We start from the raw sequence: 14,350 nt of genomic DNA on the forward strand, positions 1-14,350 counted from the left end.
CAGAGATCCAGGGACAAAATCCTCCTGGATCTGTCTACATCCATAAAGTGACTTTGTACCCCCTGCAGCTACACAGAGCAAGAACATCTCTTATCACAGACTCACAGAATGTTACAGGTTGGGAGAGACCTTAAAGCTCATCCAGTGCCACCCCTGCCATGGCAGGGACACCTTCCACTGTCCCAGGCTGCTCCAGCCTGGCCCTGCACATTTCCAGAGATCACAGACGCTCTGGGTACCTGTGCCAGCCCCTCCCCACCCTCCCAGGGAACAATTCCTGCCCAAAATCCCATCTAGCCCTGCTCTCTGCCAGTGGGAAGCCATTCCTTATCCTGCCACTGCTCACCTTTACCAAAGTCCTTCTCCAACATCACAACAACTTCTGCAGAATATTTGGGTGCCAGACTCAGCTGCTGGAGGGTCTCTCCCTGTGCCCTGGGTGTCCCACCCCACCCTCCCCTCTCTGGGGGTCACTTGGGTTCCTCTTTGCTTTATCAGTGAATGCACCATTCCACCTCCTGGCCACAAGGATAAAGGACACTTCAAACACCACAGAGCACAGCACAGAGCACAGCAGTGTCAGAAGGAAGGAAGGGACAGTGGCAGCACCAGCAGTGACACGTGTGGTGACAGATGCTTCCCCCTCGGGGGCTCCAGCCAGCCCGGACCCCTCTTTGGATGAAATCCACCCTATGTAAACAACAAGGGGGGAGAGCAGCACCCCCGTGCCCAGCTGGACAAGGGGAGCCCTTCCTTGGCCTCCCAGATTTTGGGGTGCAGGTCACCCTTACCACTGCCAGCCCTGCCCCAGTCACATTTTTCGGGGGGATTCCCTGGGTCCCCCCATCCCTGCCACAGCCCCAAGCAGCCTCACCTAAAGCATCTTTCACCCGCAGGTTCCCAAAGTGCTCCCGGAGCCCGGGAGGGAGGCAGGGAGTGCCCGTGCCCCTCCTCCCGTGCCCCTCCTCCCCGCCGTGCTGAACGTCCCCCCGGTTATTGCATAGCATGGCAGGCCCTGATTCAGGGGATGGGCACAGCCCCCCCGGTGTGGGGACCAGCCCCGCCGGGGGGTCCAACACCTCCCTCCCCACCCCCCGTTCCTGTGGCCGTCCCATGGGATGTGCCCCGAGGCGTGGGACCACTCTGGCTCCTTACCCCGAGAGCAGACAAACGCCATCGTGCGAGGATCCTCTTCCTTTCCTTTTTTTTTCCTTCCTCTTTTTTTTTTTTTTTTTTTTTTTTTTTGGTGTTTTTGTTTTAAATAAAAAATAAAATGTGTAAGAAATAACATTTCTAAAGGAAACCATTATCATTCTACTCTCTCTTTCTTTTTTCCCTTTTGCTCTTTCTTTTTTTTTTTTTTTTTTTTTTTTTTTCTTTCTCTCTTTTTGGCCATCTTTCCATGGAACGAGATGTGCTGACCGGGGAGGGGACTCCTCCCGGCAGGAAACAATAACGACAGAGGGGAAAAAGAGAGGAGGAGGAGAACCAGGGAGCACCTCTGGCTCCGTGCTGAGTCCTCACACGTCGCTGGATGTCCTTGGTCTGGAGGAGAACGTGGAAGGGATGCAGCCGCAGCAGGCCAGCCAGAGCGATTTTTGGATGTCCGGGTTCCTGAAGGCGTAAATGATGGGGTTGATGAGCGAGTTGCAGGTGGCGGGCAGAGCCAGCGAGTAGGTGTAGACCGAGGGGTAGCTGGAATCGGCCACCAGCGAATAGATGGCGAAGGGGATCCAGCACAGCGCGAAGGTGCCGAGGATGAGCGAGAGCGTGGAGAGCCCTTTGCGGGTGGAGCTGGCCTGCGCCGTGGCGATGAACTGGTGCTGCACGGCGATCTGCTGCGCGTGCCGGAAGGCGATCTTGCAGATCTGCAGGTAGAGCTGCATCATGAGCGCGAAGAGCAGCAGGAAGGTGACGGCCAGCACGGCCGCGTTGTCCTTGGTGACGGGCCGCAGGATGCTGCAGGCGCTCTGGTCCCGCAGGCAGTTCCAGCCCAGCAGCGGCAGCAGCCCCACGCCCAGGCACAGCAGCCACATCAGCAGCACCATGGCGCAGGTGAAGCCCAGCGTGCGCTCGCTGTGGTAGGTGAGCGCGTTGTACAGCGACAGGTAGCGGTCCACGGTGATGGCCAGCAGGCTGCAGACGGAGGCGGAGAAGGCGGCGAGCAGCAGCCCCGCGGCCGCCAGCTCCGCCGCCTCGCTGGGCGGCCGCAGCAGGTAGCGCACGGCGAAGTTGGCCACCAGCCCCAGCCCGGCCAGCAGGTCGGCCAGCGCCAGGCTGCCGATCAGCAGGAACATGGGAGCCCGCAGGCTCGGCGTGTAGAACAGCACGGCCCACCAGCGCGTTCTCGCCCGCCACCGCCGTGCCCGTGGCGCACAGCGCGATGTCCCAAGGGGCTCACGGAGCCCGCCGCAGCGCCCGCCGCCCGGTGCCGCCGTGCCCGGCCAGGCCGGCGGCTCCGAGGCGTTGCCGAGCCCCGGGAGCCGCTGCTGCTGCGGCTGCTGCTGCTGCTGCGGCTGCGGCGGCCACGGCTCCCCCATAGCGGCGGGGCCGTGCAGCATCGCTGGGGAGAGAGGGACAAGGGGGCGGTGAGAGACCGACCCCGAACCACCGGAGAGCCGCCGAGCACCGGGCTCAGCCCGGGCAGAGCTCGCCGAGCCCTCACCTCCACCCTCTTGTCGGTGGGGGAGACCCTCCCCAAACCCGCACCTCGACCCTCCTCTCCGTGGGGGAGACCCTCACCCCGATCCTCTCTCCATGAGGAAGACCCTCACCTCGACCCTCTCTCGTTGGGGAGACCCTCATCCCGACCATCCTCTCTCTGGGGGAGACCCTCACCCTGACCCTTCTCTCCATGGGGGAGAACCTCACCCCGACCCTCTCTCTTTGGAAAGACTCCCCCGGTCCTGCCCCGCGTTCCGGAGCCCCCCGCCCCGGGACACCGCGCCCCTCACCCGGCCGCCCCCGCCCGCCGCATCCCCGCCCCACTGCAGCTTCCCCGGGATGGAACCCCCCCGTTCCCCCCGCCCCACACGCACCCCTGGCCCCGTTATCTCCCGCCGGGCTGAGGCCGAGCACAACTCATGGCCCCGCTTCCCGCAGCCGCCTCCATGCGCTCGGCTCCATGCAGGGTCCGCAGGCACTGCGCACCCGCTGAGCAACCGGCCGCCCACTCCTCCTCCTCCTCTTCCTCCTCCCCGGGGCACGGCCACCTTTGCTACCTATTTATAGCGCAACCCCTCTGCTCCCCCCTCCCGCAGCCCTTTCTTTTTTGCGTGCAGTGAGTAAAAATAAACACTATTAATAGGCCAGCGCCTGTATGCGGAGCCGCTGATGGAAGGAGAAGGCAGAGGCAAGGGACAGCCTACATTAAGTTTCTCCTTCCTCCCTGCCTTTCCCTCCTTTGGAAAAAGGCTGGTGCAAGATGCTCCCAGCCGGCGGCAGCATCCTGCCCTGCCTGGAGGAGCAAATCCGAGGTGTGAAGGTCGGGGCTGCGCCCGCACCCGCTGCCATCCCCCGCCACCATCGCCCCTTCCCGCATGCAGCCGCGGTTTGTTGTTTTACCTGGTTTTAATGCTCGAGGATCAGCTTGCTCCCCCCGCCCCGTTTTTTATTTTTTTCCTTGCCGGTCCTTCCAGCCCTTGGTGCGAAGCCTCATTCCTCGGCGAGCATCGCTAATAGCGTTGGCAGAGAGCTGGCATCGACTTGCACTTAATATTCCTGCCCCATTGGATCTGCTGATAAATCTCAACTCTGACGTCAAAGTCTTCACTTATATTCATGATCCAAGTCTGTGAATCAGAGCCGCTGTGATCAGAATAACAACAAGGCTGAGCTCCGCTCTCCACATCCCCCTGCGCGGCCGCGGGCACGCGCGGGGTGCGCGCCCCCGCCGCGCCGCTCCTTCATTCATGAGCTCCGCCGCACCTCCCCAAGGTCGGGGCTCGCTGCACCTGCGTCCTGCGGATGCAGCTTGGGCTCCAGCCAGGCCCTCGCAGGGTTTATTTTTACCGCTTGTGCCCAGGGATGCGAAGGGAGGGAGGGAGGGAGGATCCGGCGTGGCGCGGCTCCCTCAAGGACAATGTGCGGGACAGCGGCACCGCTGCCCTGCGAATCCAGGACTGGGGGATCCCGGGCTGAGCCAGGGGCATCCCTCCACAAGGAAACATCGCACCCCAAAACCTTCGCCCCACACCGGCTTCCCTCCGGCCAGCGAAAAGCTGGGATGAGAAGGATCTCGCTGGAATTGGAACCTGCCCAAGGACGCTGAGAATGAGGGTCTGTCACCCACCCATCCATCCCCAGAGCTTCCTCCCCGACTGCTGGGGAAAGGAGCAGCCTGCAAAGGAACAAATCCCAAAGACACGATTATTTTTTTCCCAGCTATAAATGGCTCCGTGATTCATCTTGGGAGCAGGATCGTCAAAGCTGGGATGCTCAGCTCCTGGATCCACAGGATTTCAGCTACACCTTCTCCCTTTTTCCTACTGGTTTCATAACACTCCAACTTCCCTCTTTCATCCCCCTCACTCTTTTCCAGGCTGGAGCTTTGCTGTGCAGCCAGCTCAGCGCTGGGAAGGATTCCCAGCTCCTGATGTGCGAAGATATTCAGGTGAATATCAGTGAATTTGGCTGAACCCAACAGCCCCAATTTGGAGCATCTGTGTCCCTAACCAGGCCAAGCCCCATCCCAGGGGACTGGAATCGTCATCTACCTGGGGCTGCCGGGCGCCGGGTGACAGCAGCGACATCACAGGGGGCGGAGGAAACCCGAGCGAGGAGCTGAATGAATCCGCTCCCGGGAATTACGCACAGCCCGGGAACGGGGAGGAGGGAGAGGAGCTGCGCCCGGCTCCCCTCGGTGCCGGGAGGGGAGTGGGGGACACTCGCTGCGAGACAGAGGGGACGTGCCTGGTGGTGTTTGGGGTCAGAGCCCACCCAGGATCGGCCAAGAGCCCCACAGGGCTGGGCTGGGATGTCCCTGCTGTCCCCAGCCCCCGGACACCAGGTCCAGCAAGGCTGAGTGAGGATGGGCACACTCAGCATGCAGCAGTCACCTGGAGCTATCCCTTGTCACCCGGAGCTGCCCCTTGTCTCCCGGAGCTATCCCTTGTCACCCGGAGCTGCTCTTTGTCACCTGGAGTTATCCCTTATCACCTGGAGCTGCCCCTTGCAGACACACACGTGCTCCACAGGGTCCCAGCTGATCCCAAACCCCGTGGGCTCCCTGACCCTCCTGCTCCACCCCGCATCCCACCCTCCCTGCAGAGACCCTCCCAAAACCCTGCGTTCCCTGAGCAGCCCCTTCCTTTCCACCTGCAGTTCCTCCCCTCCACATCTCACCACAAGTTTGCCACAGTCCCAGGATGTTTTTCCTGTGTCCTACAGAAATACCAGTCCCTGGAAGATGCTATCCAGATGTGCCCCCTTTCCATACACACATCCCAGTGGATTTCAGCTGCTTGTCCTCCTGCCCAGGGAAGAGCAGCCTCATGTCTCCAATGAGGTTTTTTTTTGGGGTTTCACCTGTGCAAGGAGGTGCAGTGGATTGGCAAAACACCCCGAAAATGCTGAGATTTTCTAGTGACAAAAATGACATTATCCCTTTTTAAACAGGGCTTGCTGTCCCCAGAGCAGCACTGCTGCACATGGGAGGATGGGCCACTGCACACCCTGCTTCCAACGCTTGGGAATCTACTTTTTGAAGTTGTATTCAATGTTCTGAGCTTCCTGAGAAACTGCAAGACCATTCTGGCAATATTCACATATTAGATATGCTTTATCTGCATTTAAATTACAGACTCAATAGAGATGAGCAAAGATTGAAGCTAAGCAAAGACACAAACCTGTGCTGTAATTACAGAGTAAGAGGCCACCAGCCTCACCTGGGGATGCTGTTCAGCTTGGAAAAAGTCTCCCACCTTCACTCCTCATCACCCTTCTTGGATTTCAGCCCTTGGGAGAAAGCTCAGTGCTGAACAAGGCAGGATTTCCCATGGCACTGCCCTGTGGGTGCTCCCAGCCCACAGCAGGGTTTGACCAGGGGCTCATCCTGCCTTAGAATCTGTGCTTTAGACAAGTTAAAACCAGAGCCCCCGAGCCAGGCTCAGACCCGCTGCATTTTCATTTATCTGGGAATGTTCTCCTCAGTGAGTGGATCCAGCCCTGCTCCAGCACCTCTGTTGCTCCCTGTTACTCCAACAGTGCTGGAGGAGCTCTGGGAAGGAAAAGCACAGCTATAATTAGCAGTGCTGACTAATCAGGGTGGTAAATGAACACTCTGAGCCTCCCCAAAACGGGACGGTCGGGGGCTGGTGCTGCTGGGGAGAGCATGCAGCCCTACATTCAAAGGGTTTGCATAATTCCTGGTGGAAATGAGGCCATTCTCTCACTGGGAAGATGGGAATTATCCCACCTGGTGGAAGGAAGGTGGGTTTGAGGTGGTTGAGGTGCTGATGTCAAAGGGGGGCACTGGAGGAGTTGGAGGGGGGCAGGCAGGAGTGTGGATGATAAAATCATCCACCTTTGTGGAAAAACTGGATTTATCTGAAAAGCCTCTCCCCAGGTAGCTGGAATTGGTCCCATTAGGGTCCTGGCTTGCAGGGGTGACCTCTGTGTCCTAGTTTGAAGGACAGGTGTCTGCCAATAAAGGCAGAAGCATCTCTTTGAAATGGAGAATGTAAACCCCTCCCTCCAAATTATTATTATAATTCTGAAATTAAGGGATTCTCAGGCAAAGATACGGGAATTAGGAATAACAGTTCTTTACTTTTACTTTTACTTTTACTTTTACTTTTACTTTTACTTTTACTTTTACTTTTACTTTTACTTTTCTTTTACAGGAAAATTAAAATAGAAATACAGTATTGCAAAGGATAATCCCAAACCCTGCCAGAGTCAGAATCCAAGCTGACACCCGTCAGTCAGTCAGGGTGGTGGCAGCAGTCCCATTCAATGGTGGCTGCATCCTCCTGCAGTGGCAGATGTGGTTCAGCTGGAGCAGTGCTCCTGGAGAAGGTGCAGTTTCCTCTGAAGGTGCAGGGATGATGTGGAAGGGTCTGGTTTTCCTCTGGAATGCAGTGGAGAGAAGGTGCCTTGGTGTCCAAAATCTGAGTTTTTCTCTGGGTAGGAAAGGCTTGGCTCCTCCCCTGGCTGGAGCATCTCCCAGTGGGATGATGGAATTTTATCAGTCATGCACTGGGACTCACTGGCCATGAACAGGAGATATCTCCTGGAGGGAGGATGGGCTGTGGGAAGATAAAGATGATTGCCCAGCTGGTTTAAAGATGGCCCATTAGCAGAGAATATGTGCCAGGAGATCAGGGGCACTGCCACACCTGGCTGCAGCAGATGGGGACAGAATCCACATTTCTGTCAACCCAACACACCTCTGCCATCACTGCTTCAAACCTGATTTTTCCTCTCAGAGGGCCACAGGTGGGTCTTTGGCTGCCCCAGCACCAGGAAATACCTCCCTGCCCCCAGGTGAGCTCCCCCAGCCTGGGGACAGTGGGGACACAGTGTCTCACTGCCCTTCTGCTGTTACACCTGCAGGGAACGTTTCTGATTTCTGGGGACAATGCCCAGCTGTGCCAAGAAGGAAGGAGCAATTCCAAGGCTCACTCTGACTTCTCCTTCATGTAACAAACACTCAGGCCAAGCCAGGGGGAGGATTTTTGCTCCTTCCATCAGTGATATCATCCCCACACGAGTGGTTTTGCTCCAAATCCTTTCCTGAGCCAGAGGGACACATTTTGGACACCTTTGCTGGCTCATGCTGTGTCACCATATGTCACTGAGCAGGGCTTCTGGGAAAAGGGTTTTTCTCCCAAAATAAAGGGTTTTACTCCTTCTCCCAAGCTGTATGTGCTGCTCTGGCTGGGTGCCTCATCAGCAGTGACTGTGTTTCCCTAAATTGCCATTCAGCCACAGGGAACACTGGCAGCACACAGAATATGAGGCAAAATATTTGGGCATGTGAGTGTGATAAGTAATAATTAACAACAACCCAATTTACCTGACATGGCACAGAGGTAAGGAAGGCTTTCTGGGCATTTGGATGGGGAAAAACAGGAAAGATCCTTAAGAAAAATAGAAAACCTGGAGGTTTTGCATCCAAGTGTTGGACAGCCATCCCTGCCCCTGCCACCTACTTCCACCAAGGTGAGTTTTCCAAAACCAGGCTTGGAGGGAGCTGTTCCAGAGCACCAAACTCTGGAAGTACAGCAGAGAAGCAGCTCTGAGCAGGATGGTCCTGGCTTTGTGTGGAAAATCCCTCGGCTGTCCTGCACCAACAGGAATCCACATGGTGCCAGCAGGGATGGAGCTGCTCTGTTCAACCCCTGAACCCCCAATGATCCCTCCTGGGGGATTGACACAGGGGGAAAATCCCCTGTGGTGGCTCTGAAAGCACCTCCAGCTTCCCCAGCTCCTTTCCTGCTGGGCAGGAAGGATGTTGGGTTCTAGAAATCCTGAGGAACAAATTCCCAGCACAAGGCAGCTCAACACCTCCATGCTGGTCCTCTCTATTTATTGATTTTAACTTGGGCTTCTGAGATTTAAGCTGTGGATCCTGTGTGGAGTCACAGCACTGGCACATTCCTGGGAATTAGGCTGGGGAACCACAATGCCTGGATCCAGAGTCTCCAGCACAGGGTGGGTTAGGACATCACCCAGAAAAAGTCATAGCTGCTTGCTGGGTGTGAAATAATTTGTATAAAGCAAGTGCTTGGCTTGGAAAAAATCTGTTTACTTAAAGAGAGCCATGAGTGGGGCTTGCCATCAACGTGGTCACACCCCAACCCTCAGACTGAGTTGTGCCCACCTGGATTTTGGGGGTGTAGAAGTATTTTTCCCTCACTGGGCATTGCAATTTCTCCTTCATCACCACTGTCCAGAGCTGTCTCAGCACTCAGGGATTCCTCCAGGTTAAAAGAGACATTTCCAGGAGTGTGAACACCCAGCCAGGGTGGAGAGCTGGTAAAATCCTGGGAATCTGCCCTCTCCATCCTCCAGGCTCTCCGGTCCCACAGGAATTCCCCCTGCCCTGGGGATCTCACCCCAGAACTGTGCTGGGCCTCTCCCCCTGCTGATGCTGGAGGTGGATTGGCAGAGAAAGATCCTCCCCCTGAGACCCCCAAGGATGAATTCATGCCAAAAAAGCACTTGGAGGGGGGAATGGGAAAAGCAGCAACAGGGAAAATCCTCCCAATACCTTAAAGCAGCCAAATTTGAGGGGTTTGAGACCCAGAAATGCTCCTTCCCACCCAGTTTGAGCTGTTCCCCCGGGGTTTTTCTGAGTTCCTTTTCTCCTCCTGAAAGGTCAGCTCTCTTGTCAGAGCTCGAAGTCACAAGCACCATGCCTGACAGAAGTGCAATCGTGTTTGATGAGTCACTTGTTTAACAGGAAGAGGCTCTGGTTGCTATAGGGATGGCAGCACAGGGAGGGGATCCCTCCCTCACCCTGATCAAACAGAAAATTCCGGCCCAAATTCCCCTTTGCTGCAAGTTTTGGACACAGTTTGGTATCCTGGCTGCAGGGATGGCCAGGCAGGACATCCTGGAGTTTGGGGACATCACAGGGCTGGGAAGAGACAAGGGATGAGTCTGGATGAGCATTGGGCTTGGGTACCACAGGGACTGGGAGCTCCAGAGGTTTTGGGGTGACTCTGCTGAGCTCCCCATCCCTCCTCAAGGCTTTCCCCTCTCTCCCAGAGCATCACAGCACTCACAGGTGAGATCCCTGCTGGAGAGGGATGCACTTTTCCCACCCACAGTTTTACTGTGGATCAGGAGAATTTGGTGCCTCTTCCTGATGGGGAGGAGAGAAGGAAGAAACTTCCAGCCTCCAGTTGTGCTCTGCAAAATGTTTTTATTCCATCCCTCCTGCATGATGTCCTTACTGTGCTCTCTGGGTTTGAGAGGAGCATTTTCTCCCCTCCATAAATCCACCAGGAAAAATAAAAGGTGGGGGAAATAAGATGGCACAGGGAGAGACCCAGATCTCTGCTGGGGCATCACCAGCACAGGTTTTGGTGCTCTGATGCCACAGTGGCATTGCCAGCTCTGGGGAAGGCTCTGTCCCACATCTCCATCCTCTCCAAGCCACCACCCCATGAATTTTGGGAGCTCCTCACGCTGGCAACACCACATTGGAGAGGGGGATTAGTGGGATTCCCTCTGCTCCATGAATTCCCAGTCGATCCATGGAGTGTGCCCAAATCTGCCTCGCTGGGTGCCTGAGCTCCCCAAATCCTGCTCTGTTTGTTCTCTGCATCCCAAACCCTGCCTTGTTGAGATCCACTCCCCTCAGACCCAAATCCTGCTCTGCTGTCCCCCTGCACCCCAAAACGCACAACCCCAACCTTGGGGAAAGGAGAGATTCTCACAGCCACCCAACTAAATCATTACAGCCCCGTGCTTAATTAACCCAAGCCGAAATCATCCACTTGGGGGTAATCCGAGGCCAGGTGGCTCCTTCAGACAGGGGAAAAAACCCTCGTTTTTCCCATCAGGTGTTTCTGGAGGCAACAAGAGGCTCTTTAAATAAAAAAGCAGCAGCACAAGAGGCGGCTCCGGGGTGGGGCTGCCGAAGGTCGGCTCCGCACACGGATTCACGCCGGGACACCGCGGGCACGGCTATTTTTAGCTGTGTGGCTTTTAAAGAAAACAAAACCTTATCCAGGAAAAACATCGTGAGGATGTCGGGATAAATAATCCAAGCCCGAATTCCCGGTTCTAGGGAGCGTTCTGTGCTTGTTGGAGCATCCCTGAATCCTCTGGTGCTGGCAGGGACCCGACCCCCAGCTGTGGCTCAGCACAAATTTAGGGAAATATCGGGGGTTTCACCCCAAAGCACAAGGTGTTGCCATTTCCTGAAACAGGAAGAAATAGGGAGATCAGAGCATCCTCTCAGCGCACAGCTGGGTGCTGTGGCATTAATTAGCGCCTCATGAATTAGTGGTGGGGAAGGGAAGGCAGAGGGGATGGTTTGCAGAGCAGCCAGGGCAGGTGGGGCCATGGCCAGAAACCCCCCAGGAGCCTGGCCCAGCCCTCGGGGGCTGTTTTGGGTTGGAGCATCCCCATGGGCTGGGCTCTGTCCCCAGGGTGTCCCTGTGGGCACCTTCCTGCTGTCACTGCCCTGTCACACACCAGGCAAATTCATGAGGGTGTTTTCCCCTCTAATCGCAGCATTTTCATCCTCAAAAGCTTTTCAAGGTGTCCCAACCCAGCACCCAGAGCAGCACAGGGAGTGCCAGGGCCTCACCTCTCCTGAGATGGGGTGATGGGTGCTGGTGCCTGGCTCTGCTGCCCAGCCAGGGACTGTCAGGAGAAATGGCCCCAAATCAGGGTGTTTGGGCTTGTCCTGGTTTGAAGGACAGGTGTTTGCCAATAAAAGCAGAAATTTCTCTTTGAAATGGAGAATGTAAACCCCCTCCTACAAATTATTATTATAATTTTGAAATTAAGGAGGTCTCAGGCAAAAATATGGGAATTAGGAATAACAGTTCTTTACTAGGAAAATTAAAATAGAAATACAGTATTACAAGGAACAATCCCAAACCCTGCCAGAGTCAGAATCCAAGCTGACACCCGTCAGTCAGTCAGGGTGGTGGCAGCAGTCCCATTCAATGGTGGCTGCATCCTCCTGCAGTGGCAGATGTGGTTCAGCTGGAGCAGTGCTCCTGGAGAAGGTGCAGTTTCCTCTGAAGGTGCAGGCATGATGTGGAAGGGTCTGGATTTCCTCTGGAATGCAGTGGAAAGAAGGTGCCTTGGTGTCCAAAATTTCAGTTTTTCTCTGGGTAGGAAAGGCTTGGCTTCTCCCCTGGCTGGAGCATCTCCCAGTGGGATGATGGAATTTTATCAGTCATGCCCTGGGACTCAGTGGCCATGAACAGGAGATATCTGCTGGAGGGAGGATGGGCTGTGGGAAGATAAAGATGATTGCCCAGCTGGTTTAAAGATGGCCCATTAGCAGAGAACATGTGCCAGGAGATCAGGGGCACTGCCCCAGCTGGTTTAACAGATGGGGACAGAATCCACATTTTTGCCACATCGGCCCAGCACAGACAACCACGGGTGTCCTGGCAAGGGGCAGAACCCTGGTGGGGAGCAGGGCTGTGTGCAGGTTGGGCAAACTGCTCAACAGGATAAATAACGAGTTAATGCACAACAGGAGCTGCTGGAAAACTCAGCCAGCCCATCCTCCATTTGCTGCTCCTGGCTCTGCAGGGACTTTGAGACAGCCCAAGTCATGTTGGAGTGAGGGAAATGGGAAAAAGCAGCAGCTCAGCTTCTCCCAGCACCTGAGGGAGGGGAGATGCCCCTGGAGCAGGGCTGGGATGTGCAGCTTGGGCTGCCAGGGGGAGAGCAGCAGCTCAAATCCATCAAGGATGCACAGGGGGAAAGGAGAACTCCCTAAACATCTCCAAACCAGGCTGGAAATGCATGGATCAAACCCAAAGCAGGTGACTGTGACTCCCCATCCGTGGAAGTGGTCGGGAGGGGCTTGCAGCAACCTGGGAGAGGGAAACATGTCCCTGGAAGGAGATGATATTTAAGGTCCCTTCCAAACCATTCCACGACGATATCAGCAGTGCAGGATGGAGGAGGGGTCTGGGGGTCCGCAGAGATATGAGGATCTCTCGGCTGCCTCCCAGCAGATTCACCAGCTTTTTTCCCCTTTTCAGCGCTGAGATAAAATCCCCCAGAGCCAGCCGGCTCTCAGGAGCTGTCACTCAGCATCCCACAGAGTTCCCTTTTCTCGGGAGTGCGACGAACAAGCAAACGATTGAACACGCCCGGGGAAGGTGCAGGGAGAGAGAACATTTCCTTTCCTTCCTGGAAGGAAAAAAAAAACCAACAACAAAACAACAACTCCAGGAGCCACTCTGCAGCCTCAGGGAGCAGAAGATGCTCGGCAGAACTCGGGGAGGGATGAGGGAGCCACGTCCCAGTCAGCCACGGATCCTCCCAATGCGGGATACTGGGAGCCTCATCCAGGGGGTGGCATCACCAACATCCCGGGGTCATGGGACTAAAAGCGCCCCCAAAACTTTGTTTTTCCCTTCTCGCTTTTCCACCTCCCCGGAGGATGCTCCTGCTGCCGCTGCCTCCCTTTGTCCCGCGGCTTTGTCACCTCTCTGCTGTCACATCCCCTCCCAGTTCCTGCCGAGCCCAAGAGCGCATCCCGCTCCTCCCCGCGGCGTTTCGGACAGGCTGGAGCGGCTCTGGAGATATTTTTAGGAGACAACACAGCTGCCAGCTCTCCTGGGAATCCTGTCCCCGAGCCATTGCTCCCACAGCACTTGGCTCCAACTGTGTGGAAACAGCATGGAGAAATTGGTTTTTCCCAAATTCAGGAACCTCCCCCTGCTGGAAACTTTAATAAAACCAAAGCTTGGCTTTTCTGCTGAGATTCAAGAAATTACATTTAAACCCGGGTTTAGGTTCAGTTTTATACCATCCATGAGAAACCAGGGGGGAAAGTGTAAAATTTCCATTCATTTCTTCACTTTACTACTCCCTAGGGGTGAGTTAATGAAAATAATTCCATTCAGCTCTGTCTGCTGGCTTCAGACATCCCTTAATTGCCCTTCCTGATCCTGACCAAGCCACATTTATCCCCACATCTCAGGGATGAGCACCCTCAGCACCCTGGGGGGGTCAGGGCTGTTCCTCTATCCCCATCAGCAGCAAGTCCCAGCTCTGCTTTGGCTCTTCTCTGCTGAAATGATGGCAGAGAATTCTGGAGGAATCAACTGGATTTTTTCCAGACTCGTGACCTTTCACTTGGGGAAATATTGTGACTCAAAATCTGAAAATGAACAGTTAAATGTTAAAAAAAAAAAAAAAAAAAAAAAAAAAAAAAAAAAAAAAAAAAAAAAAAAAAAAGAGGATTCAGGGAGAATGGCCAAGAATAACCCTTTTCCCTGATCACCCCCACGTGCTGCCTCCTGCAATTCCTTGTGAATTTGCTGAGGAGGAGCTGAGGGTGGGAGCAAAAGGAGCAGTTTCCAAATGGAGCAAAATACTGAAGTATTTTACCTCAGCTTGTCCAGGTGTTGGGAAAAATAGGATTTATTTTATCTCCATGGGTTTCACCATCCAGGGATTCTCTGGGATGCAGGGATGGAACTTCCCACCTGCCACGACCTGCAAGGACACTGCTGTGCAGCTGATGCTTCTAAAATATCCAGATAATTTCAAATCATCCAAAAGGACCAAAAACCAAACTGTGGGGGATGCAGAGGAGCCCAAACAGGGAGGGCTGAGCAGGTCTGAAATCTGAGTTGCCACCAATGTGAGATTCCTGGCCAAACACATTTTCCTGCTGGCTTTAAATCCAAGC

General features: G+C 55.1%; 1 protein-coding gene across 1 annotated transcript; it reads right to left on the reverse strand.

Moving 5' to 3' along the window:
- Window positions 1-1,407: 1,407 nt before the first annotated feature.
- On the reverse strand, window positions 1,408-3,697 carry LOC306808629 (G-protein coupled receptor 12-like). Its single transcript, XM_079319347.1, is given in 5 exon segments — window positions 1,408-2,334; window positions 2,336-2,394; window positions 2,396-2,417; window positions 2,419-2,563; window positions 3,565-3,697. Coding segments are annotated over 4 exon segments (1,038 nt in total). The 5' UTR covers window positions 2,562-2,563; window positions 3,565-3,697; the 3' UTR covers window positions 1,408-1,520.
- Window positions 3,698-14,350: the final 10,653 nt, after the last annotated feature.

The sequence above is a fragment of the Erithacus rubecula genome, assembly GCF_903797595.1.
Source record: "Erithacus rubecula genome assembly, chromosome: 15".
Lineage (NCBI taxonomy): Eukaryota > Metazoa > Chordata > Aves > Passeriformes > Muscicapidae > Erithacus > Erithacus rubecula.